The sequence below is a fragment of the Haemaphysalis longicornis genome, unplaced genomic scaffold, assembly GCF_048455015.1.
Source record: "Haemaphysalis longicornis isolate Haplotype H1 unplaced genomic scaffold, Haemaphysalis longicornis Haplotype H1 scaffold_30, whole genome shotgun sequence".
NCBI lineage: Eukaryota > Metazoa > Arthropoda > Arachnida > Ixodida > Ixodidae > Haemaphysalis > Haemaphysalis longicornis.
Window position 1 is genome coordinate 3,550,483 of NW_027526336.1, and position 25,423 is coordinate 3,575,905.

At 47.3% G+C, this 25,423-nt stretch overlaps 1 protein-coding gene across 3 annotated transcripts in view; it reads right to left on the reverse strand.

The window, feature by feature from the left end:
- LOC144177733 (thimet oligopeptidase-like) overlaps nucleotides 1-25,423 on the reverse strand; it is a 108,828-nt gene that overhangs the window by 79,820 nt on the left and 3,585 nt on the right. For all 3 annotated transcript variants that reach the window (XM_077705314.1, XM_077705312.1, XM_077705313.1), the window contains exons 2-4: nucleotides 20,736-20,875; nucleotides 18,800-18,915; nucleotides 570-739 (exon numbers count right to left, since the gene is read on the reverse strand). In XM_077705314.1, coding sequence (XP_077561440.1) covers nucleotides 570-739; nucleotides 18,800-18,915; nucleotides 20,736-20,875 — 426 coding nt within the window. The remainder of the gene's footprint in view (nucleotides 1-569; nucleotides 740-18,799; nucleotides 18,916-20,735; nucleotides 20,876-25,423) is intronic.

Here is a 25,423-nt window from a genome sequence, read left to right on the forward strand (position 1 = left end):
CAGCAGCAGCCCACCTCGGCCACCCGCACGCTGCCAGACTGCCGGCCTCCTTTCCCTCACACACGGCCACTGAGGCACAAGGGCCAAGACAGCGGAGGGGCAGCGTCGGCCTGGTGCGGGAAAGTTGCTGCAGCACATCTAGGGAAAACGGGGCAACACGTCCTTTCGACTGGTTCCCAGTGCGACAGTCGTCGTTCTGTCCCTTGCTTCAGCTGCTGCCCAGACAACAGGGGTGCCGAGGCATTCTTGCCAGGCTGGCACAACACTTCGTGCTTGGCAACACCGTGTCAGGCACACTTGAGGAAAACATCAACACAACACAGACTAGGCAGTGTTCTTCCAACTGAAAACAGACGAGCGCTGGACACTTTGGATCGCAAATGAAAATACGTATTCAAAGCCCTGCTCTAGCCCCGACACGTGCCTCGTGGCAGCACTCAAAGTGCGAGCGCAGGAAAGCTGAATTAACCTGAGCAAACCTCCACTGTGTTTATCAGAGGCGGGGGAGCGAGGAGGGCCCCTCGCACGTTTGCAGCGAAACGAGCAAAGAGGCAAGCGAAGGACGGTACCATGTCGAGGCTCTTGACAAAGTCCTCGGGGGTGCCGGCGAGCTCCTCGTCGGAGAACTCGAGCACGGTGTTCTCCTCGTTGCTGTGCTTGGTGTACTTGACGCCCAGGTCATTGATCTCGTGCTTCAGGGCCTTCACCTGCTCCTGCACGCTCGGCTCCAGGTGCAGCCCTGCGCCCATCCCAGCGGACAGAGAGAGTGCATCGGGTCACGCAAGCCCGCCGAGGTGCTCGGGAGGAGCTGCAAGCTAGGCGACACCTCTCCTGCTACACCGTGTGGGCGCCTCTCCCTTCGTTTTCATTTCTCGGTCTCACTGGCACGAGCCACAGCCAGCCTAGAATTAGGTGTGCACCTGTTGCACTCACTTGCCCTCACATTCCAGTATCCCGCGACATTACGTTTTTGTGAACTTATCTTGTGAAGCGGGCACATTAGAACCGCAAAGCTCCCCCTTGCAAGCCGCTCCCCCAAGCGGGCATGTGCTGCGAAGAAAGGGGCAACAGCGGCAATGGAAACGGCTTTTGTTCTGATTAGTGAACAGACGGGTGCTCCGCCAGGGGCCAGGCCACGGACACCAGGCCTGGGGAAACGGAAACGAGGATTATCAAGTCCCACTGCCTGCCCTGCCAACAGGTCAGTGTGTTGTCAACACTTTATTTTTACACGGTCGTATCTGAGGCGGCATTCTCACGTTTTGTCCATTTCAAAAGTGTCCGTTTTCAGCAAGCCCTGATTGGTTAAACGCCAACACCCGGATGTGACGCCATGCAAGCACAACGGAGCTATGAGCGGCGGCTTCTCGGAGCAGATGATTAGGAGCGGACGATTTTTCCTCACCTTGTTGTCGGTTCGCCGGAGGAACAATAAACACATGAAAGATAGTTTAAAATAGGTCCAGTCATTTAAAATGTGTTCACAAGAACAACTGCGCAAAAGCCAATCCAAAGCCCACCTACAACTCGAAGTACGTCGCAATAAAACGGACACAAAATGGACAAACACGAGAATGCCTGGCAGTCATATCGCCTGCTAAACCCACTGCTTCTGTACCGCAGGTGGGTTACTTTTCTACACTATGTTAAATCATTCCCTTACTGCCAGTCTGCTCTGAACGATTTGTGCACTTGTGTATATGTACTAGTGTTTTTTTTTTCCTTTTCTTTGTGCCATTGCCCCAGTGCAATGGACGAGTTGGCGAACTTCTCCAAGGCTTTGAGCGAAAAAGCACCGGGTTCCGTTAAGGAACTAGCTAAGGTGTTCGGGAAAATGACAGCAAAGATTCTTGATGCAGTGGCAAGCCTGGGGGCAGATATAAAAAAAGTTGCTGCTTCAAACAGTACAATAACTGACGAGCTTGCCGCTGTTAAAGAGTCTATGGGATTCATAAATGAATGCTTTGAAGGTTTCAAAGCCGAAATCAAGACCCTCCGGCAGGAAGTCACCGAGGCTACTAACCGTAGCCTGGGAAGCCAGAAAGAGTGCCAGAGGCTAGAAAGAGAGTTGAGGGACACCAAGCGAGAAATCATAGCGTTAAAGCAATACAGTAGGTGGAACGACATTGGACTGAAGGGAGTACCATTGACCGAGGAGGAGGACGTTGCCGATATAGTTCTTAAAGTTGCCACTTTTCTCAAGGTGGAACTGTCCGGGCGAGACGTTGATGCCGCACATAGGGTGCCGACCAAGGGATCCGGGCCGCCCAACATTGTTGCGAGGCAGGTACGAGACAGCATTCTGACTGCGGCCAAGAAAAACAGGCTGAACGTAGGATCCCTTGGGTTCCAAGGAAGTGAGCCAGTCTATGTGAATGCCCACCTATGCCCCGAAAATAAGGTCCTGCTCGGCAAGAGCATTCAGGCCAAAAAAGAGAAGAACGGGAAGTTCGCCTGGTTTGCAGACGACAAAGTATTAATGCGGAAATCGGAAAACTCGAAAGTTGTGCAGGTTACATGTGAAGATGACCTGTCCAAAATTGTGTGATCGTCGGCACTTGACAACCCCTAAAAAAGTACCTCGGCCATATGGCGGTTCGGCAAACTGCGCACGACAACCACGAGCCAAACGATAGTAGTATATCCATCTTTCACAGCAGCATTCGTAGCCTAAATAAAAACGCCAACTTGCTTATCGCCTATCTGTCGCAGCACACTACTTCTTTTGATATTATTGCTACATCGGAAACCTGGTTAAAAAAAGGCGAGAACATTACGATCCCCGGATACGCTGCCGTGTCAAATCCACAGCTTTCCAGATCAAGGGGAGAGGGTGTAGCCCTCTCTGTTCAAAATCGCCACACGTACTTACAGCTATCGCCGATCACATTCAGTTTCCCAGAAATTGAATCTTTATTTATCAGGCTCGGCTGTTCTCTTGTTGTTGGCGTACTTTATTGGCCTCCCAACTCACCCACAGCTGCCTTCTTAGATAAACTATCTTTCTTTACTTAGCGAATCACAATGACCAAGTAGTTATCGTTGGTGATGTAAACATTAATACCCTTATTACAACTCATAACTCATAATGAATACACATATCTGCTAGAGTCCTATAATTACTTGAACCTAATTACCGTTCCTACGCAACAAACGGCTAAATCTGGAACCTTAATAGACCATGTTTTAACAAATGTACCCTCACATGCCAAGGCTAACGTGTATGATGTGCCCATTTCTGATCACCTCCCTATCTCCGTGACTATCAAAGACCTGATCCAACCAAAACCACAGAAAACAGCACCTTCAACTAGAGTCGACTATGCTTTAGCACGGAACAAGCTTTTGTCATTAGACACTAATTTAATATACAACGACGACGTTAACGTCGAATTATGTAACTTGATTGACAATCTCACTAGCATCATTGTCAACAGCAGCAAAACTATATCTACTAGGTCTTACCAGGAACCACTGTGCCCATGGATGACTGATTACATCCTCTCCACCCTAAAACAAAAAGACTACTGGCATCGTAAATGGAAGAAGAATAAACACAATGGGTATTACCTGCGCAATTATAAAATGTTGCGTAATAAATCAGTGTCGGTTATAAGAATCCGCAAAAAAGAATATTATAGCCGTCTTATACAGCACGCAAATGGTAATACTAAAAAAATATGGGAAATCGTTAAAGAAGTTACTGGCCACAGCCCAAAACAGCAGGTTCTGCCCGACTTCATAGACGGAAGTATTGTTGACAGCTTTAATCTATATTTCACGAGCGTCGGCCGTGCCTTGGCAGCAAAATTGACAATTCGACTGAGTACCCCTTTCAAGGACACCCTTTAACCAACACTTTCTATATGTATGACATTGAATCCAAGGATATTGAAGCTGTTGTATTAAACATGTCTACGAATAAGACTGCCGGACCAGACCACATCACGGTGCGGTTTCTTAAGGAAAACAGATATCCTGTGCCCTATCTTATATAATATTTTCAATCATTCTCTGCATGCTTCTACGTACCCATGTCCTCTAAAAAAAGCTAGGGTCACACCGATCTCCAAAGACGGAGAGCCCACTGACCCATCTAGTTATCGGCCAATATCCGTGCTAAGTGTCCATAACAATCTCTGAGAAAATTCTTGCAGCCCGAATACATAAATTCCTAGATAAATACGACATAATTTGCCCACAACAGCACGGGTTTCGTTCCGAGCGCTCAACATCAACCACGGTGCTGTCTTTAACACAAGCAATTAACTCGGCCCTAAACAATAACAAACTGGTGGCTGTCGTGTACTTAGACTTAAAAAAAGCATTCGACACCGTAGATCACTCTATCCTCTTAGGCAAATTGAAGCACTACGGTTTTAGAGGTCCATCTTTCGACCTATTCTCAAGTTATTTTCATGACCGGTACCAGATAGTTCGCATTAACAATGTATGTTCTGTGCCGCAGTCTACAGAAACTGGAGTTCCACAGGGATCCGTCCTTGGGCCCTTATTCTTCTCGTTGTATATAAACGATCTGCCATTATCCTTACATTGCTCTGACATTTTGATGTGCGCTGATGACACAGCTATAATTATTACAGGTAACAATATCGAGGAAATTGAATCTAAAACAAACTCAGAGTTATCAAGAATTTCCAAATGGTTTTGTCTTGTGCCAACAAACTAACAATTAATACCAAGAAAACTAAATATACAATTTTTCATTCTCGTAACAAAACTAAACATTAACTCCATCAATATAGCTATCGACAACTACTCTCTTCTTCATGCAACCTCTTACAAGTACCTTGGCGTTTATTTCGATAACCACTTAAACTGGCAAAACCACGTAACGGAAGTTTGTACTAGGTTGGCGTCCGGATGTTATGCTTTACTGCAGGCTCGAAACTACTTCGATAGAGACATTTTACGAGCATTATACTTCGCATTCATCCACTCTCACATTACATATTGCATTGAATCTTGGGGATGGACTTATAAGACTTACCTAGAACCTATTCGAAAATTACAGAAACGATCTCTAAAAACAATAACATACTCTAAGCATGATCATCCGAGTAAACCACTGTTTAATGATATGCAAATTTTACCTTTTGATGCATTGCGTCAAGCAAAGACAGCCAGCTGTGTAAATAATATCATACGGCACAAATACCCTTTCGATGCATCCTTGTTCTACACTACTCCTCGGCCCACTAGAAATGCTGCGTCTGGTAATTTCAATCTGCCCCCCACAAACAACGCGTATGGAGAACGTCAGTTGCCGTTTATTGGAGCTGAAATATGGAACAGCTTGCCATTTGAAATAAAGAAAGCCCAAAATTTTAACACTTCTTTAAAAAATTTTTATCTAAGCTTGAATGATGCGAGCTAACTTTGCGATTTTTTGTTTCCTGGCATGTCGTGTTGCAGTCACAGAAATATCATACGTGCTGGATGGTTATTTGGTTTGTGCATTCTTCAAAATCTGTGCCGCTGTTCTGGACTGTGAATCTTGTTGTGGCCTAGCAATGAATGTTGTATTTGTATTGTATTTGGGAATACCGGTACTGTTATTGTTGGCGACTTAAATGTTTTTTAGCTGTTTTTTATGTCATTATGTACACTTTAGAGATTTGCCTGCATTGGTGCACCTTTTGACACTATCGCGATTATGAATTTTATTGTTGTTGGGCACGAAGATTGCATGTTAAAAAAATGCTTGTACTAGTACTGTACAACAGCCCGTGTTTTGGAGTGTTAGTTTCTTTTTTTCTGTAGAAGAAAGCCTGCATCACTGCATACATTTTCTTTTTGGACGCAGAACTAGCCTTTGGCTATGGGTCCAAGCAGTCTGATGATCCTTTGTATTGTATGATTTGACAAATAAAAAAAATAAGAAAAAAAAATAAAAATATCGGGTAGAGGATTTCCACAACGCAGTGGCTCATCCGTCACAGCTCCCTGAAGTGATCACTTTGGGGGTGTACCAGATGAGCCACATGAGGGCCGTGCCGTTCTGCAGCACTGAAGCTGCAAAGCAACTGGTCGACGAAACGGATTTCGAGGTAAAGGACCGTCGGGCTTTGAAATGGCCACTCAAAATGGTTCCTTGCCATTGGTGCCACCAAAGCTTAATAAGCTGTAGAATTCGTTCCAAGCGATGCATCAAAAACCTGCTTCGATTATTGCATTCACCAGGGTTCATAGTATGCAGGGGTGAGACAGCTGAACCAGATTTGGGAGCAGTTTTTGGAGCAGCAAAATATCGATTTTGGAGCAGGCAAACCTTGATTTGGAGCAGAAGAACAACATTTATTATGTCACCTTAGGAGCTTAAAAAACCAAATTTCTGGCAAATCAGGGGGGGAGGGAAGTGCACCTTCTAATTGGTTTTGAACGTACATAACTCTGAAACAGCTATCAATAAAGTTTTTCTATCAGAGTATCACAATTGTACGACATTTTTACAAACCATTTTTAAATTCCTAGGCTCTATGCATAGATAGCGTGGAGCGCCGTTGAGAATATCGAACTGAAAAACTAAGCAACTCCAAGGCATTTTTATTATCATGTGAATGCCTAAATTATTATTTTTGCAATCCCAGACCCGGCTTTACGCACAAGTGTAGAGCCACGGCAAAAGTTGCGCAAAGCGAGGTGACAGTCGTCGCCCCCGCCCCCCCCCCCCCCCCTTCCCCCCATTTCAATCCCCAAGGTACACGTTCACTACGATCGTAATTTGAGTAACGTTGGTATGTTTAGCCATCTCCCTTTTGGCATTAAATTTCACTTCAGATAGATGAACCATTATTGCTAGCGTGCAATAATAGCCCGTCCTCAGACACTGCTTGAATATTTTGCGGCGATGTAGCCTGCGCCGCCACTTCCGCAGCGTCTATAGCCCCATTCCCGCCGCTCGCAAGCTTGCTGTCAGAGGCAGCAATAAATCAGCGTTTTATAACACCGCAACGAGTGCGAAATTTCACTTCAAGCACGCACCGCGCCTCACACTCAAGGCCGAAATTCGCCGGCACCACATGGTTTTGATGAACTCCCATTTTTCGAGTCGCGCAACTTCCCGCAACAGATCAAACGACTAAATGTAAACCCAGCCACCCCCCTAACCAAAACCACGGTACAAATCGGCGAAGAGCACTCAGCCTGAGCAACTGCTTCACCCGGCGGCCATGTTTTCCAATCTTCACGACACCAAGATGGCTGCGCCCGCTGATGTTCCGGAGATAAGGCGATCCGAAATCTGCCGTTTTTTCGTCAACTTGCACAAGTAGTTTGTCGCCTCAGTACGCATAAGCATTTTTTCTACAGCACTTTGGAATGGTTTTCGATTGGGAAACTTTAAAACTCGTAGAATGTAACATGTGTAACCTGACGTGACTTTCGAAAAAAAAAAAAACTATCTCGGAGGCAGTTTTATGCGGGTGTTTTATTGAATGATCAATCAACTAAACCTTTACAAAGAGCATCACCTTGGGGGTGCTGGAAAATTATGCCGTCAGTAAGCATTTTCCCCCACTGAGACTGACAGGAGCGTTAAATTTCTTGGCTCTCGGACTGTTTTGGAGCAGTTTGGCGCAATTTTTGCGATTTTCAAGCTTTAGGAGCAGCCTGGCGCAGGAAAACAAATTTGTATCAAAACTGCGCAATATGCGCAGCTGTCTCACCCCTGAGTATGGGAAAATACAACAATTACAGTTTTATGGCCAACACTGTTTTGTCTACTGTTTGACTAAAAAATGGCCAATTATCTCTAATTATCCTGGGAACTGATCGACCAGCTGAAAAAAAATAACGGTATATTTGGTATCAGTGGGAAAAAAGCAGCAAGAGTGACAAGGTTTATTTGAAAACTCGAAGAAGTTCTTTTAAGACCAGCGTCCCCTTAAAAAGAACGATTAGACATCTTACTTCCGCCAATTATCCACCTTTGTCGAAGAAAAGCACGGTACGCATCAAAAGCCGGGTGTGCACAGAGTTGACTAAGGTGGCTACCCCGATGGGCAGCGAGGTCCTGCTGGGGCTCCCTGCCTGGTGGCAGACAGACAGGGAGCCCGTCGGCCGGAGCTGGACCAGGGCGCCGACAGCCACCGTTTGAGGCTGCTGTCCCCCCGCCTTTAAGCACATCGACCCAGTTGGTCATAGCTCAATTGGGAGCTCGAGGTCCACAGTGTCGCCACTCGCCACCCCCTTGAATGATCTCACTCTCAAGGTGCCCCATGCTGGGGCAAAGGCATGCAAGCAAGTGAAAGACGAGCTCAGATCCACTCGCAAAGGAAACCTTGAGCACTGAATCCAACACTGCATACCATGCCTCCTGCTTGTCCGCATGGTGATCCCCATTTCAGCCGTTTCACACATTGGCACCCAGATTGCCCTCTGGAAACTTGCACACGGCTGCAAGATGTCTGGCGAATGGAATGACCTGGCATCCTCGACTGCTGCTCTTGCTGACTTAAAACTGCCGTCGAAAATTACGTGGTATCTGACTGACCATTTTTGATCAGTATCGTACAACATTGTGGTACTTGTGCGAAATGTTTTACTCTCGGTACTTTGATTTTGTATGTATATACTGTTGTTACTGAAGATTTTTCTTTTCGTTATTTCCTGACGAACAGCCAATCACGACTGTAATGCCCTACGGCCCATAACTCTTTCGTGACTGCGCCTATTCAAAATCGTTCAATTTGAAAGATACCTTGGGAGCCCGTTCTCACAGCATTCCAGGCATCTCTAAAACAAGTAAAGCTATCTGGAGTTAGCTCAGAAAAAGCCCTTTCAAAATCAGCTTCTTTTTCATTTTTGCAACAAAAACGTGATTTTTGACATGCATTTGCATCACCTGGGTGTGAAAAAGGGGCGTGGTCATCGCGCGTCACCACAAGCAAAGAAGAATGCGTGGTTTTGGTTTTTTGTTGCCAAGAATGTGGTTTTTGTTATCAGGGCACGAATGGGGAATCGGCAAACGATTTTCGATTGTCAGGTTTGCACTCTGACAGTAGTAATCCCAGAAAAAGGCTGAAAATGTCAAGCCGTGCCTGTTTGCAAAGCTACTTTATGATTTTAGGCAGTTTTATTGCCTTTGCGCACGTCGTGCTGTGGTAGTTCTATTTACCCCAGGACCATTCGCGAGCAGTTTACTAGAGTGTTGGCTTCGTTCCTGCATCACGAAATGCATACCCTGCAGTTGCCCAACTTCAAGCCTACCTGCCATGGCGCCTCGAGCGTGCGCGACTGATCCTCGAAAAAAGCATGCCGCTCCTGACTTCACCCAACCCTAACCCGATTTCTGTGATAAGAACTTCTGATGCAAGTCAGAAGATAACACCCAGTCGCCACATGTCAGTTTTGACTAAGAGCGCGCTTCAAACCGGCCTTACACGCCGCCAGCTGCTCGCCTGCCAGTTTCGGTTCCATGCGAGGGTATCTCCCGGGGTCTAGTGTTGCTGCTCAGTTGAACCGGCTATTCGGACGTAGTCTCCGATAAGTTTTGTACCGTTTCATTTCGAAAATGTTAGGTGGCGCAGCAATGCAGGAGGCTCATAGTGCTGGGGCGGTATTCCCGAGTTTTGTCCCTTTTGCGTCCCTTTCAAAAGTGTCCCTTTTGGCGAGTCCTGATTGGCTAAAAGCAAACAACCGGAAGTGACGTAACGCAAGCGCGGCAAACCTACTGCCAACGCTTACTGCTTAACCGGAAGTACGTCACGATGAAAGGGACTCAAAAGGGACGTTTTCAAAAGGGACAGTTACGAGAATACCGCCCCTGGTCTCTTTTATCGCGCAACAGCTACTCGGCCAAAGTTTGCAGGCCACAATTCCAGCACATCGCACCTCATTCCTGCAAGCAAGGCTACAAGAGCGAGTCGGAAGATGATAATAAAGCGCAACTTTATGTTTTGAGAGATAACTGACAGTGAACATCAACAAGCATCAACCACGGAAGTCCGTTTTCAACTTCATGCACGTTTTTAACGCATCGCATGCTTGTCCCAAATGCTGTGCTGGCCGTAAATAGTCAGTCATTGACAAGGTGTTTTTATGTCGTGTGGGGGCAAATCAGTGCCTCTGATAATGCCAAACTGCCAGACTTCCCCCAGGGAACCACATGAAATTGCACATTTTGAAATGGAGGTTGGGCTTCACCGGTAGGCACTAGCACTACGTGTGCTAACATTTTTTTTATACCCGACAAACTGCTCCACGCAAGTCGACATTTTTTCTGGGGCATGGTTTTGAAATGTTCCCCCACAAAATGTATATTCCAATTTTTTTCTACAACCGGTGGTTTGTTAACACAACTCCTTTCTTATCATTTTTATTTATTTATTTAAATACCTTAAAGGCCAACTGCACTCAAATTTCAGCCTGGCTAAATGCCTTCGAAATGTGTAGTAGGTACCCTGAGAATTACTGCGACGCGATTGGTAGCTCTGTGCAATGCGTGGTTATTCAGTTTCAGGCACTCAAAATAACGCCCTTGCAGACGACAAAGCACCTGCCGGCGTGTCGCGCAAACAGCCATTTAGCGGAAGTGACATGCCAGCCATCTAGGCCGATCGGCCTGCCTCGCAGCGGGAGAATCCGGGAAACTCGTATTTCGCGCCGATACGCCTGGCCTTCATGGCTCCGAAGAGGCTTCACTAACCGTACGGTTCTTTCCTTTTCGAGTGTCGTCGCGACATCATGCCTACGCGGTGTGCTGCAGTCGGAGCGCACGAATAGTGTCGTGCTTGCGAAACAGGCCCTCGCTTTTCCGCGCGCCTCCCACACCCCCGCACGCGCGCGCTCACACTCTCCTCCTGGCTGGCCGAGCCGGCCGCGTCGGCCAGTCCGCACAGCTCACCTCACGACGTCCGGCCAGGCCGTCTGGCCGCTCGCGCCGACGGCTGATACGTCACTTCCGCCTGCGCGTAATGGCCGCGTTTTGCCGTTTCGTTTTCAAAATCGTCGATTTTTGCTGGTCGCTTGCGGCGTAATTACGCACATTTTAGGCGCCATACGTCGTACATCGCGGTCTTTTTAGTCATACTATGCAGGAACAGTGATTTCGCGCGGTCGAAATTTTGAGTGCAGTTGGCCTTTAAGAGCCCAGATGGCATTACACAAGGGGGGATACATACCGGAGGTTATTACCGCATCAGTGAAACAACATGTCAGGGAGTAACACTAGTAATCAAACTGACCAATAGCACAAGCAACATTGCTAATAACACAGTAAGGAATAAACACAGTAAGCAGTCCGCCATAACAGGAAACATATTTCAAGAAATAGCAACAAACATTCTCTACACACGCGTTACACAATAAATGCCAATCGTGGCTACAAATTATTGTCACCTTCTAAGTCAGTAAGTACTGAAGATTGGAAAAGGGAGGGTTCAGTAATAGCGACGATGTTTGAGGGCAGCGCGTTCCACTCGTTTGTGGATAACAGCAGAGGTGAAAATTGACATTTCTTAGTGCGTGAGTGTATCGGATTGACTTTATGTGCATGATATACGCGATCAGAAACGTAGGGAGCCGGGTGAATGAATGATCGGGAAAACGACAAGTCACTGTGATATAAACTATGGAATAAACAAAGGCGGAACAACTTTCTGCACGTGGCAAGCAATGGAAGGTTCAGAGAATGCTTAAAGGAGCCATGAAGAGAAAACAAAAGTTTGTTTTATTCGAAAGATTAGGTGTTTCATAGTACCCTAAGCGCTTTCCCGGAAGCAAATGATGCTTTATTCACTGAGAAATAAGGCAATTTAAGCCAAAATTTTAAATTTCCCGCTAGAATTGCACATTCCGTGACGTGAACAATGGCGTCATACGAGCCGGTCCATGAAACAGATACTTAGTATGTTGACTCCATATAGCACCCACACGCGGGAGTCAGACAGGAACTGAAACTCGTGCCGAAACCGAGACGGCGGCCATTTTAAAAATACTAGTAAAACCTAGTGCACCCGCAGCCCTAGTCATGGAATCACCCGATCCGGAGAACAAAACTCTCGCCGAGGAGCTAGGGCTTGCATTTAACAACCTCACACCACTTCAACGCTCAATGCTTCTAAGTGCACGAGTGGCAGGAGTTGTGGGATATGCGGTGGACGGGAAAGCGACCATTCCGCGATATCCACAACAGACGAACGCCCAGCCGTCGGCACCGCTGGTCAGCCCCGTCGCGACGGACGAATACAGACTGGTACGTATGTGCCATGTTTTTATTACGGTTAATAATAGTTCAATTTCAGTAGCAGTATCGCTTATGCCAGTTGGCCGGTGTCGTGTATGGAAAGCTGTTCGCGCGAGCTCTCTGCTCCAACCAGAAAGATACGAGCGTCAATGCGCGCTGTGTACGGCATTTTTTCCCCCAAGGTCAGAGCGCTTTGACGGCGATTTGACGAACTCGGCGACGAGCGCCAGCATGTCCCAGGAGTGAGCTAACGTAAGGGTCCCTGCCGTAATCACTTCGTCGGAAATGAAGCGAGCACACTCGTACTTCCTTTAGCTCCCTTTCTCCTCCGTTTGCAAAGTTCACAAAACGTAGCCACTTGCTTCGCCGCGGTTCGTCATTTGGCAGCACATGAAAGGAGATCTCTTCACCGGCGGGGATGTCACACTCCCTCGAAGATTTGCCCGTACTACATGGGCATTTCAAAACGCAGCAACGAAATTTCATTGTAAAGTACTCAAACAAACTGAAGTTTTCAGTGGTTGTAAACTGTAAACGAGTCCGTAACGACAGCAGCAAGCCAACACCATTCGAAACTTATGCGACGACTGGCACTATCTTGTCGCTTCTTGCTGTTCCTTACTCCCCTCGTTTCTATTTTTACCTTTGCTGGTTGGTGATATGACGGCCAACGTCCTGTGAAGGGATTACGATACGAAGCAAGGTCGCGGCTGTGCGTGCTGGAACGGTTCGTTGGCCCCGAACTTCCGAAGAGCCTCGAACCCGAAAATTCGTCTGCGCGACGACGAGATGTCGAGCTCGGCCGGCGAAAGTTTCGTACGCATTGGCGCACACGCTTGCGTGTTCGTTCGGAACTTCAACCGTTTACTCCACCGTTCTTTGTCATAAAAAGAATGTGCAGTATGTTTCACTGGCATATAGCTCGCTATGCAAACTGTAAGCCCTGCCTAACATGCGTTTGCTTTTGCCGGCCTCCGCCAATCGCAGAGCATTCTCGAGTGACATCATAGGTTTTGTTGCGGAAAATGAGCTGGTGGGTTGCATGGTCATTTCCTTTTTTCCTAATTATGTAGCTTATATGAGCGAAGTTTGCGTTATAAGTGGTGTCGTTATGGTTCTAACGAGGCAACCTTTCGAATGAACCAAACTTGTGTTTTCTCTTCATGGCTCCTTTAAGAAATGTTACACTTTGGTGGCGAGAATGACAGGAGGTGATAAACCGAGCTGCTTTATTTTGCTCCGATTCTAGCATATCAGATAATTTTGCCGTATGTGGATGCCAGATGCTTGACGCATACTCTAGTGAAGGCCTCATCAGAGATTGATATGCATGAAGTTTCGTTTCCGAGTTTGCACACGTCAGGCGGCGTTTCAAAAGACCGAGTTTTTTTAATGATTTGCTGGTGATGTATTCGACGTGACTGTTAAAGGTTAAGTCAGAACTAAAGAAAATGCCGAGGTATTTTGTCGACGAAACGGTCTCAATTACGGTGTTGTTGACTATGTATCTGTCGGATGATGAGGGGTTGGCTACGGAAGTAAATCTAATGTGTTTGGTCTTTTCAGCGTTGTTGTGCATCTGCCATAAGTTGCATCACTCTGTTACAGTTAAACCTCGTTATAACGAGACGGGCTATAACAAAATAATGGATATAACGAGCAAATCGTAATTCCCCTTGAAAGTCCCCATAGAAACCAATGTATTTAAAACCTCGTTTTAACGAGGTAAAATTTCCCCGTTACGGGATATAACGAACAAATTTCGTTGAGAAATCAAATTTTGAGCTAATTTTACAACACTGCGCAACACGGATTTGAGACAGTGCGCAACGCAGCAACTGTATTAGCAGTTCAAAACTCTCGCCACGCGCGCGAAGCCCCCACCCTCCTCTCGCTACGCACGGCATGCAGACAATGGAGCCCTTCGATTTACAGTGTCGGACTCACCGCGGGCTCCCCGAGAAGCAGTCCGACGTTCGATTTTCCCACGTATCCCTATGGCTTCGGGGGGACTATCTGCGGTGAACCCGAGAAGAACCCCAATGCACACGGCGCGCGCGGTTGCGTCGCCTTCCTCTCCCCCCCTGTTCATATCGCCGACGTCGCTGCGTAGTTGTGTATGTGTGGATTTTGGCAGTCTTTAGCCTTATCTTTTATCGTACTGCCGGCGTGATTCCAACAACGCGAGTGCGACAGGCGGGAAGCGAAAGCGAAAGACTATCACGCTTGAACAGAAGACGGCTATGATAAAAGCCGTCGCATCGGGTGCGAAGGAAGGTAAGGTGCACTCCGGGGTAAGGTGGCAAGAGACTGACGTGTGGACGAGTACGCTGTCCACCATCGTGAGCAACCGAAAGTCCATCGTCAGCGCTGTTGCACGTGGCTTGAAAAGAAGCACTAAGGACGGCGTTGGAGGCACTAGATGCGGTGGACGTGCTGCGTTGCTACTTCGGCACGCACGAGGGCGGCGAAGATGGCGTGAACGTAGCGGCCGCAGCTGAGGGATCCATCGCTCGCACCAGGAAGGTGCATCAATGTCCAATTACGGACTTCTTCATAGCCAAGTCTGTTTGAAATACGAGTTTTGAACTGCAATAAAGTAGGTTCGTGACTTTTCCTTTTTACCTCCGGAATGTGTTTATTTTACTGACTATCGCCGTGCAGCAAGATGCTATTTCGCCCGCTTTTTGTTTTAGGTAACTACAATGCATAATATTTGCAGTAAATGTCTGCCACGGCTATAACGAAGTATTGGCTATAACGAGCGAATCGCGGTGCCCCTTCAATTTCGTTATAAGGAGGTTTAACTGTAGTTTTAACAAATCTGATTGTAGGATTCTAATGTCATTCGGTTCGGTATTCTCCTTATATATAACGCAATCATCTGCGAATAGGCGTAGGGAAGAAACAATATTAGATCCAATGTCATTAAAGGGGTCCTGAAATACCTTCCGCCGATGCATGGATGTACATGTAACCAAAAAGGTCAATGTATTAGCAATCTCCTCCCACAAGAATTTTGTTAAAGCGATGAGTATTAGCTGAGAAATCGTAAATCAAAAACCGCGCATTATCGTCACGCCGGGTTTCCTCCTCCTTTCGCTGTTGACGGCGCGAGAGCCTTCCCTCCCGTGATGCTGCGCGCTTCAGCGGTGACGTACTTCCGCTATGGCGCTCCGCATACTGCCGTCTGCTACGGGCAAGCTTTGTTGACACCATGAATCCCGCACTCCGCTCAAGGCTGGAAAAGCGAACGAAAAATCTGGCCGCATTTGTGCGGCGGCCTGGCCTTGCCCTTTCGCGGTGTGCGTTGCTGCAGGGCAGCACGTGACTTTTAATCGGCGGCGAACTCGCAGCCACTCGGGGTGGACCGTGCGCTCGGTCCCTTTCATGCACCGCGCACTGTTTATCCAAAAAGCGCCGTATCAGATGTGGCCCCGCTGGTGCCGGGTCTTATTTTGCGGTGGTGGTAATTCCTGCCGGCGGCATGTGAAAAAGTCATTTTAAACCGATACAGAACCCGTGCACAAAACGCTTCAATCATGTGACGAGTTAAGCTTGGGGCGACGCGTGGTGGAGAGCGGCAACGTTGGCAAAACATGCTCCGGCGCCGCTCTGAGCTTTCTAGCGCTGGAGCGAGCGCCATTTCTTTGACAATCTCAAACGTCGGTTGCCTTGGCAACAAGGCACAAACCTCCCCAGAAGTCAGTTACGGTTGCGTGATCCCGGTTCAGCTAGGGGCCCCACCTCGCGACATGTGGGCACTGCAGGCGTACCACTCACTCCCATTGGGAAGTGTGAGATGCGTTTGGCATTACAGGGGGCGATGGTGTGTGTGTTGTGGACGCCTTTGTTTCGCGATGAAATGCGACGTTGTGCTTCTGCGGGTGGATAGTGCTTCCCATGGTCTGGATTATCTTTCTCGAGCGACGTACGACTCAACCTGGCATGGGGTATGTGCAGTGTGCGTGGCTAAAAGCCATCTCGGCTTGCGCGCCAGAGTTAAGTGACTTGCTGTTCGTCCCCGCAAACCGCGCGCGAGGTGAGTGCCGAATTTACGACGGGCAGGAGGAGGCAACCTATCGTCTGTCAATCGCAGTTCAGACTTGCAACGCATGTTGTGACGTTGTGTTCGTTCAAAACGCATCTCTGGATTGTTTTGAAGTGGAATAAAATGTACGCGTCAAACCCGGGCATTCGGCTCAGGGCGTTCTCTGCGATTGCACGAAAGAAGTGCCACGGGGCTTCAACGCTTTCTTTACGGAACGTACTCAGGTAAGAGAATATCCATGTCGTGTTATGGCCATGTTGCATTCAATACGAACGGTTAAGCGTTCGTTTACACTTGTTTCGTTTGTCGTAAAATGTTCAAGCACTCCGACACTCCCCTGGCAGATCAGCCGGCGAGTCGACGCTGAGCAGACGACTCATCTCTTTGTCGGAAGTGCGTGAAAAAGCCGCCCAATAGCAGGGTGTCTAGCTCATGACGAACATCTGGGAATCGATGATGTAGACATGTGAAGATGGCGGCGTCCAAAAACACGAAGGAAAGGGTGAGAAAAAAGCGACAAACTTTGCAACAAAAGTGAGATTTCCGCTGTGCGTAAAAGAGTAATACTTGGCCCAGATGACCTTGACGACCCAATCTAACGATTGCGCTACTTCATTTAGTGTGCTCAAAACGCCTTTCAGGGCCCCTTTAATAATAACGGCCCGAGCCAGGAGCCCTGGGGGACTCCGGACTTTACCATGCACTTTCTGGAAATTATGTGGTTAAGTTTGACTGACTGCGACCGGTTACAGAGGAACTCTTGAATCCATTGGGTTGTTTTCTGATCAAGCTGGAAGTTGAGGACTTTGGTTAGAAATCGGTTATGTTGGACGCAATCAAAAGCCTTTGAAAGGTCGATAAAAATAGCATCTGCAGGAGCAGAGCTACGCATGGATTTGTGCAAGTCTGTGAACAATTCGAATAGTTTGGTGTTGCAAGAGCGTTTTTCCCGAAAACCATGTTGATTTTGGATGAGAATGTTGTTTCTGTTCAAATGAGAAATAATTTTCGCGTAAATAATACATTCTAATAGCTTGCAAGAAATGCAGGTTAGAGAGATTGGACGGTAGTTGTTGGGACATGACTTTTGGCCGGATTTGAATATGGGTTTAACAAAGGCATATTTCCAGTCTTCCGGTACACAGCCCGTGTCAAGCGATTGCTGAAAAATAAGCGACAATAAGTACGCTGACGTGTGGCAGGTTAATTTTAGGAGTTTGGCACTAATGCCGTCGGGCCCCGGGCTAGTCTTACAAGGAAGTCGCTGTATAGCTCGTGCAACACCATTTTCAGTTATTGTAATTGAAGAAAAAAGGTCGTGAATGCTGGGCTGTGACAGTGCATCGAGAGGAAGTTCTTCCGTGAACACCGACGCAAAATGCTCGTTGAAGCATTCAGCGCTTCCCTCTAGCGACCTTGATCACTCAGTAGAGTTGACTCAGAAAGGTTGGCTGCAGGGTTCACCACGTGCCAGAATTTCTGGGGGTCAGTTTTCAAAAGGTTAGGTCTTGGCCTCTTTTATAGAGGCGTCAGCTTGTTTTGAAAGATTTTTATAATTAAGCCAATCTTCCGGAGCATTACTTCTTGCAGCCTTTTTAAAAGCTCGTTTCTTCCTATTTAAGCGTATTTTTACATCGTGTGTGAACCACGGGTCGTTTGTTTTAGTGCTGATTGTTAGTTTCGGGACACAGCGTTCTTCTATTTTTTTTTAGTGTGTCACGGAATTGAAGCCAATTTTCGTTGGCAGTGCGATGTTCAAAACTTGACTCAAATATGGGTATAAAATCATCTAGCATACGGTTAATCTTATCGATGTCAGCACATGTGTAATTCAATAACTGCTTAGTTACCTTTGATTTGTTGGCGCGTGGTAGAGATAGTGAACAGTGGACAACTCTATGGTCGCTAATTTCTTCAAGCACGTGGGTAAAAGCTTTCTGAGAATTGTTAGTGAACAGCAAATCTAAAATGTTATCCCCACGTGTGGGTTCTGTTACTAACTGGGTCATGAGATGGACGTGTGTCAAATGTAGAAAACGCAAGCATTCGTGACGGTGCGAGCTGTTACTGCTGACAGAAGAAGACGACCAATCTATGCCAGGGTAGTTGAAGTGACCGCCCAGAACAAGAACAGAATTTGGATAATGGGTATGTACATACTCAAGTGAATCATTCAACAAGTCGACAAACTCTGGACCGGTATCGGCAACTTGACGAAAATATTGACTGATATCTTTTTTTTCGCAACTATGATGTATGAAAACATTTAAAAAACTGGTGTGATTGGAAAGGCCGTTAAATATTCTGCATTTTGTGTTCCCGTAATTAGTGCCTAACCAATATTTTTAGCAGAAAAAAATGTTTTCTTGGACCCCTAAAAATCGGTCAATTTTTTCCCGCAGTCACGAAAGGGGTAAAGGTACTGAAATAAAAATAAGTCGTGGGTTCCAGCCCCCTTGCTTCCGGTTTTTTAAGGCAAGTGAGCACAAACACTTCCCGGGAAGACGAGGCAGAGGCAGCAGAGAGAGAGCCCTGCTTACCGTCCCTCCTGCGGAGCTTGATGAGCCGCGCAAGGAAGCGCCTCATCTCGGCTGACAGGCCGCTCGTGTCCCGCTTCTCCAGCTCCAGCAGCTTGGCAAAGATGTCCGGCCGCATGCTGCACACCACGCAAGCACACACGCACTCGGCAAGTTGCCACCGGACTTCCAAGAAGCCTGCCAGGAACACGCACTCTGCCAAAGCCTCACTGCAAAGGGCTCACATTTCAGGGTCCACTCAGCTCAACCCCAAGACCGATGACCACATGTACAGTCTTTGTCAAAATTGCCTAGGCCACTCCACAAGTTTCTGGATCACAATGGCCTCAAAGCGGAAGCTTAACATTCGAGCATGACCAAATTGCTTTGAAACAGTAACACAGAAAAGTGCTCTTACCATCTTTCAGACGTAGCACACGAGTTTCACGCAAGGAGTAAGCTTTCATTTTGACTTTTCAGTACATAGCCCATCAACTTTTGGCTTGGCCTAGAGACTTTTTGACAAAGGCTGCACCTGTTCCTTCTGAAAAGATTTTGTCTGAAGCGTTCTGGAAAGGCTGTTCTTTCCACAGGCTTGTTGGTACCAAGGCATCAGCAACCAAAGAGTGCCGTTCCACTGCAATGCTTACATGCTGTCGTGGAAGCAGTGGTCGAGACTGGTAGGGTACCAGCAGCAACACAACCTTTCAAAACATGCACAGCACCCACAGACATTGCTATGTTCTCCCAACTGCTGAAAACAGAGCTCTGTGACTTGCAGTGGCGAGAAACGCCACCAGACTACCACAGTCAAGTGGGCGCCTCCTGTCCACTACGCTCGGCTAAACGACCCGGGAAGCCCCCGACACATGCTGCTGCACGACTGGCAGCCACACAAGAGGACGGCCCATTCATAAGCAAAGCCCATCAAATTTCATGGTGGCCGTACTGACGAACCAGCACTGCCACTGTGCTTTTGTAGCAGCCCCAGGTATTTACTAAAAGCAAAACAGATTGTTGAAGCCATGAGACGTCAGTGTGGTGTGGTTGGCTCATGCCAGTTTTTTGAGCTGCACTTGCACCACAGCCGAAGAATAGAACCGGAGAGGCATGCTTTCCAAAGCTGAACCCGAATACAAACCCCCCTTCCTTTTGGCAGAACAGGACAGCCCGAAAGCCACGTTTCCCCATTCTCCTCGTGCGTTTCTCACGTTGGGGGTTTGTACATGAACACCTCGGCGGCAGAGACAGACGGCAACGAGTCTGAACGCACAAATCTGCCGCCAGCACTGCAGCAGAAGAGCTACCCGCTAAAACAATCACATTTATCGGCAGCCTTCGCATAACTACCCTTGCCGCACTGCAACCCACTCTTAAAGATGTGCTTTGCATATTTAAACACCCCCTTTGGTATGCAGCACACAGTGGATGACTCCTGCAGAGAGCACCGCGACTTTGACGCCAGAGAAGGGAAGCAGGGCTTTTGTTTGGCAGGTGGCTTGAGTGAAAAGTGGTTCACTGCTTTCAACGAGAATTCGAAGCAAAGAACATATTGCCGCACACCACGGCTTCAAGATAACTTTCAAAACAGAACGCAACAGGAACCATTCGCAATGCTTTCTGGGCTGTCCAAGTTGACAAGTGATTGACTGCACCTCACGCGTTGTTCTCAATTAGGAGGAATTCTATAATGCTGCCCAAGCTCTAGGATTCATCATGCAAGGCCATGAGGCAATGTCCGGTCGAGGCATTTTCTTTCAGTCATTGTCCAACTGCAATTCGGGTGCACAGATTTCTAGACACTCGCAAACAACAAAGCGGCACGCCCAAGTGTTCATTTTTACGCGGACGCATTGCCAGAGGAGCCATGCAGATGGCACAGTGGGCATGAGCAGCGGCTCGATGCGCCCAATCCACCAGTCCAGCAACGGCATACTGGGACATGGGGGGCCAGACTCACTCAATCTCCACCTCGAACTCGTTGAGCCTGCTCGACACCTGGGCACTGGCATCGCGGAACTCCCTCCTGGTGGACACGTACATTGGGAGGTCCAGGAAGAGCCGCTCGTTGGCGAACACGCGCTGGGCCTCGGCAATTTCCTGCGTGGCAGCGCACAAGCGCCCACTGGGCATGGCCACACCAGGGGAAAGCTGGCCCCCATCCTTACACACAGGGTGTCCAACTGGAATGTTTTCGGGTTCGGGTTCAGGCCTTTCGGGTGCAGCACCATTCTGCTCTGGTTCGGATCGCTTCAACCAGTTCAAACGGGTTCGGAGGGGAAAAAAAAACAGAAGTTTTTTTGTGTTTAATATTTTTCGTGCCAAATTTTTGTTCCTCTGTCAAGTTGCTGTAAAAACAAATTCTTAATTGCAGAATGTGCACTCAATTAATACATGGAGGACGGTGAGCCGTTCCCCACACTTGTTACAAACCGGTGGGAGTATTCCATTCAAAAGATATGCGTGTGTAGCGTAAGTGTGGCCTATTCGCAGTCTGCAGATGGATACTTCAATGAATCTGTTTTGTTTTTCTGTTGTGCATCTTCCTAGGTTTGGTTTTACTGAGCGGAGCTTGTTGTCTGTGTGTGTGTCCCACATGTGCTGCCAGCATTTACGGATTCCCCTCTGGATTACTGGTTTCAGATCGAGGTGAGGGACCTGCGCTACATCAACACCACTACGGAGGGCCGCCAAAGTGGCGTTCTGGTCAGCAATTTCATTGCCCAGAATGCCACTGTGCTCAGGGATCCAGCAAACAAGTATTTTTAGCTTTGACTTATAGGCAGTTATAAGAGCTTTAAAAAGGCGGTTTAGAATAACGGTTTTTGTGGGTTTAAAGGAATCCAATGCAGTTACTACGCTTAGGGAGTCTGTGTAGATGACTGATTTTTGTATTTTGTTCTGTGTAATGTGTTCCACTGTGATTAGAATACCATAGGCTTCTGCTGTAAAGATGCTACAATTTCTGTTCAATGTCCTTGTGCTAGCAAAGTCCGGGCCATGTGCAGCACAGGACACAGAAGAAGAAGACTTGGAAGCATTTGTGTAAAAAGAGGCGCATGGATATCTGTGTTGCAAACTTAAGAAATGCTGTAAAATCAATTCGCGGGATGCACGATGCTTGTCAATTTGTTTAAAGGATGTCTCACAATGAATAATTGACATGTCCCAAGGTGGGACTATATCGGCGATACAGGTTTTTATGCTATCCTCTAAAGACACCCCTATCTCCTCTGCAAGGCCTTTGACACGCAAGGCTACAGGGGCAGGGATCGACGGGCGCGCTAAATACAAATGGGCGGATGAGATGTCATTCACAATAGAATTGCATGGGTGATTCGTCATAGACATTGTCCTAATAGCATAGAGGAGTGCTGTATAAGCACGCTGGTGCTCTAGGTACCAGTGGTTGCATTCTACATAAAGACTCTGGATTGGACTTGTCCTAAGCTCCAGAGGCAAGGCGAAGGCCCAAATGTAGCACTGGGTCTAACATTTTTAAGGCAGTTTTAGACGCGGACCCGTATGTTACGCTTCCATAGTCTATACGTGACCTAACTAAACTCGCAAAGAGACGTAGAAGGCAGTCTTTATCAGCACCATAAGACTGATATGACAACACTTTTAAAATGTTAATGGTGTTTAGGCATTTTTGTTTGAGTTTCTTTAAGTGCTGTACGTACGTTAGTTTTCCGTCAAGTACAACACCTAAAAACTTATGTTCTTTCTTGACAGCAATCCGTCCTCCGTTCAGTGTGACATCGGGTTCTGGACGAATTCCATGCTGTCTTGTGAATAAAACACATGTACTTTTGTGAGGATTCAATTTAAAACCATTTTCTTCCGTCTATTTTGCAAGCCTGTTCACACCTAACTGTATCTGCCTTTCACATATCGACTGATTGCATGACCTAAAGCTAATTTGGACGTCGTCAACATACATTGAGTAGGAGATTGAAGGTGGCAACGATTTCCCAAGTGAATTCATTTTAATTATAAACAGAGTACAGCTTAATACTCCACCCCGGGGAACCCCATTTTCTTGTATGTATGTTCTTGATACCACTGTCCCTACTCTTACCCTAAATGTCCGCTCCGACAAATAACTTTCAATAGTGTTTAGCATATGTCCACACACACCGAATGCCTTGAGATCAAGCAGTATGCCGTAACGCCAAGTTGTGTCGTATGCTTTTTCTAAGTCAAAGAAAACAGAAGAGACAGTGCTGTTTGTGGATAAAAGCATCTTACATACGACTCAAAGGCAACTAGCTGGTCAGTTGTGCTTCGACCTGATCGGAAACCAGCCTGACAACTGTCCAGGATGCCGTTATATTCAAGAAAATGCATTAGCCTCTTATTTACCATTTTTTCAAAAACCTTTCCTAGGCAACTTGTCAGAGCTATTGGTCGGTAACTGGCAGGTAGTGAGGCATCTTTCCCCTGTTTTAATACGGCAACTACAACTGCTTCTCTCCAAGCTCTTGGAAAGTATCCCGCCGCCCATATTTTGTTGAACAAGTGCAAGAGTTTTCGGGGAGTTTCTGGGTGCAGATGTTGTATCATTGTGTATGATATGCTATCTGCCCCAGGTGCTGAAGCCTTACATGTTCCCAAGGCGACCAAAAGCTCTGTTATGGAAAATTCGGAGTTATGGAAAATTCGGTGTTGTTATGGTGTTGTTATGGAAAATTCGTCAGACCTTCTGTTACCACGAATCGGTTTCTTCTCTATAGATGTTTTGTGTCGTAAGAAAGCATTCGTGTAATGAGCAGAACTCGATACATATGAAAAGTACTTCGCAAGTGTGTTTGCCTGGTCCTCTAGGGTATCGCCTGTACTGTTGACCAAAGGTAGGGTGTGTGTTTTCCGTCCATTAAACCTTTTAATTCTGTTCCATACTTTGCCTGCATCTGTGTATGAATTGATAGAAGTTACGAAAGAGCGTCAGCTATCCCTTTTTGCTTGCTGGCAAATGCGTCTTCCTTGTGCTTTTGCACGTTTGAAGGAAATTAAGTTTTGCCTAGTGGGGTACCTGCGAAGGACACCCCACGCCTTGTTTTGAGCATGCCGTGCAAGCCTACACTCTTCATTCCACCACGGCCTCCTAGTGTTAGGTGTGGCACCAGATGTTTGCGGAATTGAGCCCTCGGCAGCATGAAGAATGTGTGCAGTCACCAGTTCACAGGCTTCGTCAATGCCCAAATAGCTTAAGGACGTGTATGAAAGCTGAGATAATTGTGTAAATTTTAACCAATCAGCACCAGATTCCTCAAACATTTTATGGCAGATGGAACTGTTACGGGCTTTATCAATGCCTTTCAAGATGACAGGGAAGTGGTCGCTCCCATAGGGGTTGTCGTCCACTTCCCATTCAACAGCCGGAAAGAGGACAGAAGAGCCGATTGCCAAATCTATGTGCGAGTATGTATTGTGTGTAGTGTTGTAGTATGTCGGCTCTTTTTTGTTAAAGAGACAAGCTCCGGATGAGAAGAGGAATTTTTCTATCAAGCGGCCCCGGGAATCTGTGCGTTCAGATCCACATAGTGGGTTGTGTGCATTCAGGTCACCTACGAGTAGAAACGGTTTCAGCAGCTCATCTATGAGAGACACAAATTCAGAGCTAGATAAACGATATTCAGGGGGAATGTATAGTTGAAAATAATTGAAAAGTTGAAATCTGTTGAAAATAATTGCCCGGACTGCAACCGCTTCTAGGGCGGTACGCACTTGAAGAGATTGGCAAGGGATAGATTTTTGCGTAACTATAGCTACGCCACCAGAGCAGTGCGTGCAGCTATCTCTGTCTCTCCTAAATACTGAGTATTGGTTCAGGAAATTGGTGTGCTTAGGTTTCAAGTGTGTCTCCTGTAAACATAGGATGGCTGATTGCGTTTTGTGTAGGACTTCATATATATCATCTAGGTTTTTAATAAGGCCCCGGCAGTTCCACTGTGTAATTATTTGTGCTACCATAAATGTTTAGGGAGGAGATTTTACCTGATGTAGATGAGGACTAGGGCTGGATGTATACTATCTCTCAGTTCTGACTTGGGCCTGTGACACGGGTGGCTGGTGGCTTTTTGCCTCGCCCCGCCATGGTGCGCTGTTCTCTTGCCACCTTTGGCACTGGCCGAGACGGTGTTACCTCCATGTCATCATCTGAGTGGTGTGACAGTGACGAGATGGGGTCCTTGCGGGCTCCACCTCGGGATATGTTCGAAGTGGAGGCAGGAGTCCCTGCCGTCCCCGACTGTTTGTTGGACACAGAAGTGATCGTGGGACCGACCACATCTACGTCCATGGCCGCCTGCAGTCTGGCAGCCAGAAGAGGAGGACTGACGGCAGAACCGTCACTCCTCACACTCGCAGCTAACACAACACTTGCGGGCGCCACAGGTGTCGTGTCGGATGGTTGGGCTGCCTTGGGCAGCACCTGGGGGGGCTGGGGCGGCAGCAAGTCTGCTTCGCAGTACTGGGTGGCTGCCTTGACAAGACGCCGCTCAACCCCCCGGCGAGCTGCAGCGGCACACCTTTGCGAAAACATTAAAGGGACACTGAAGTGAATTTGTCAAGCTCCCGTTTTTGCTTGCACTGCGTAGACTGGCTCAAATTAGCACACTTTTCATCGTTTATCCGGTTGACAAA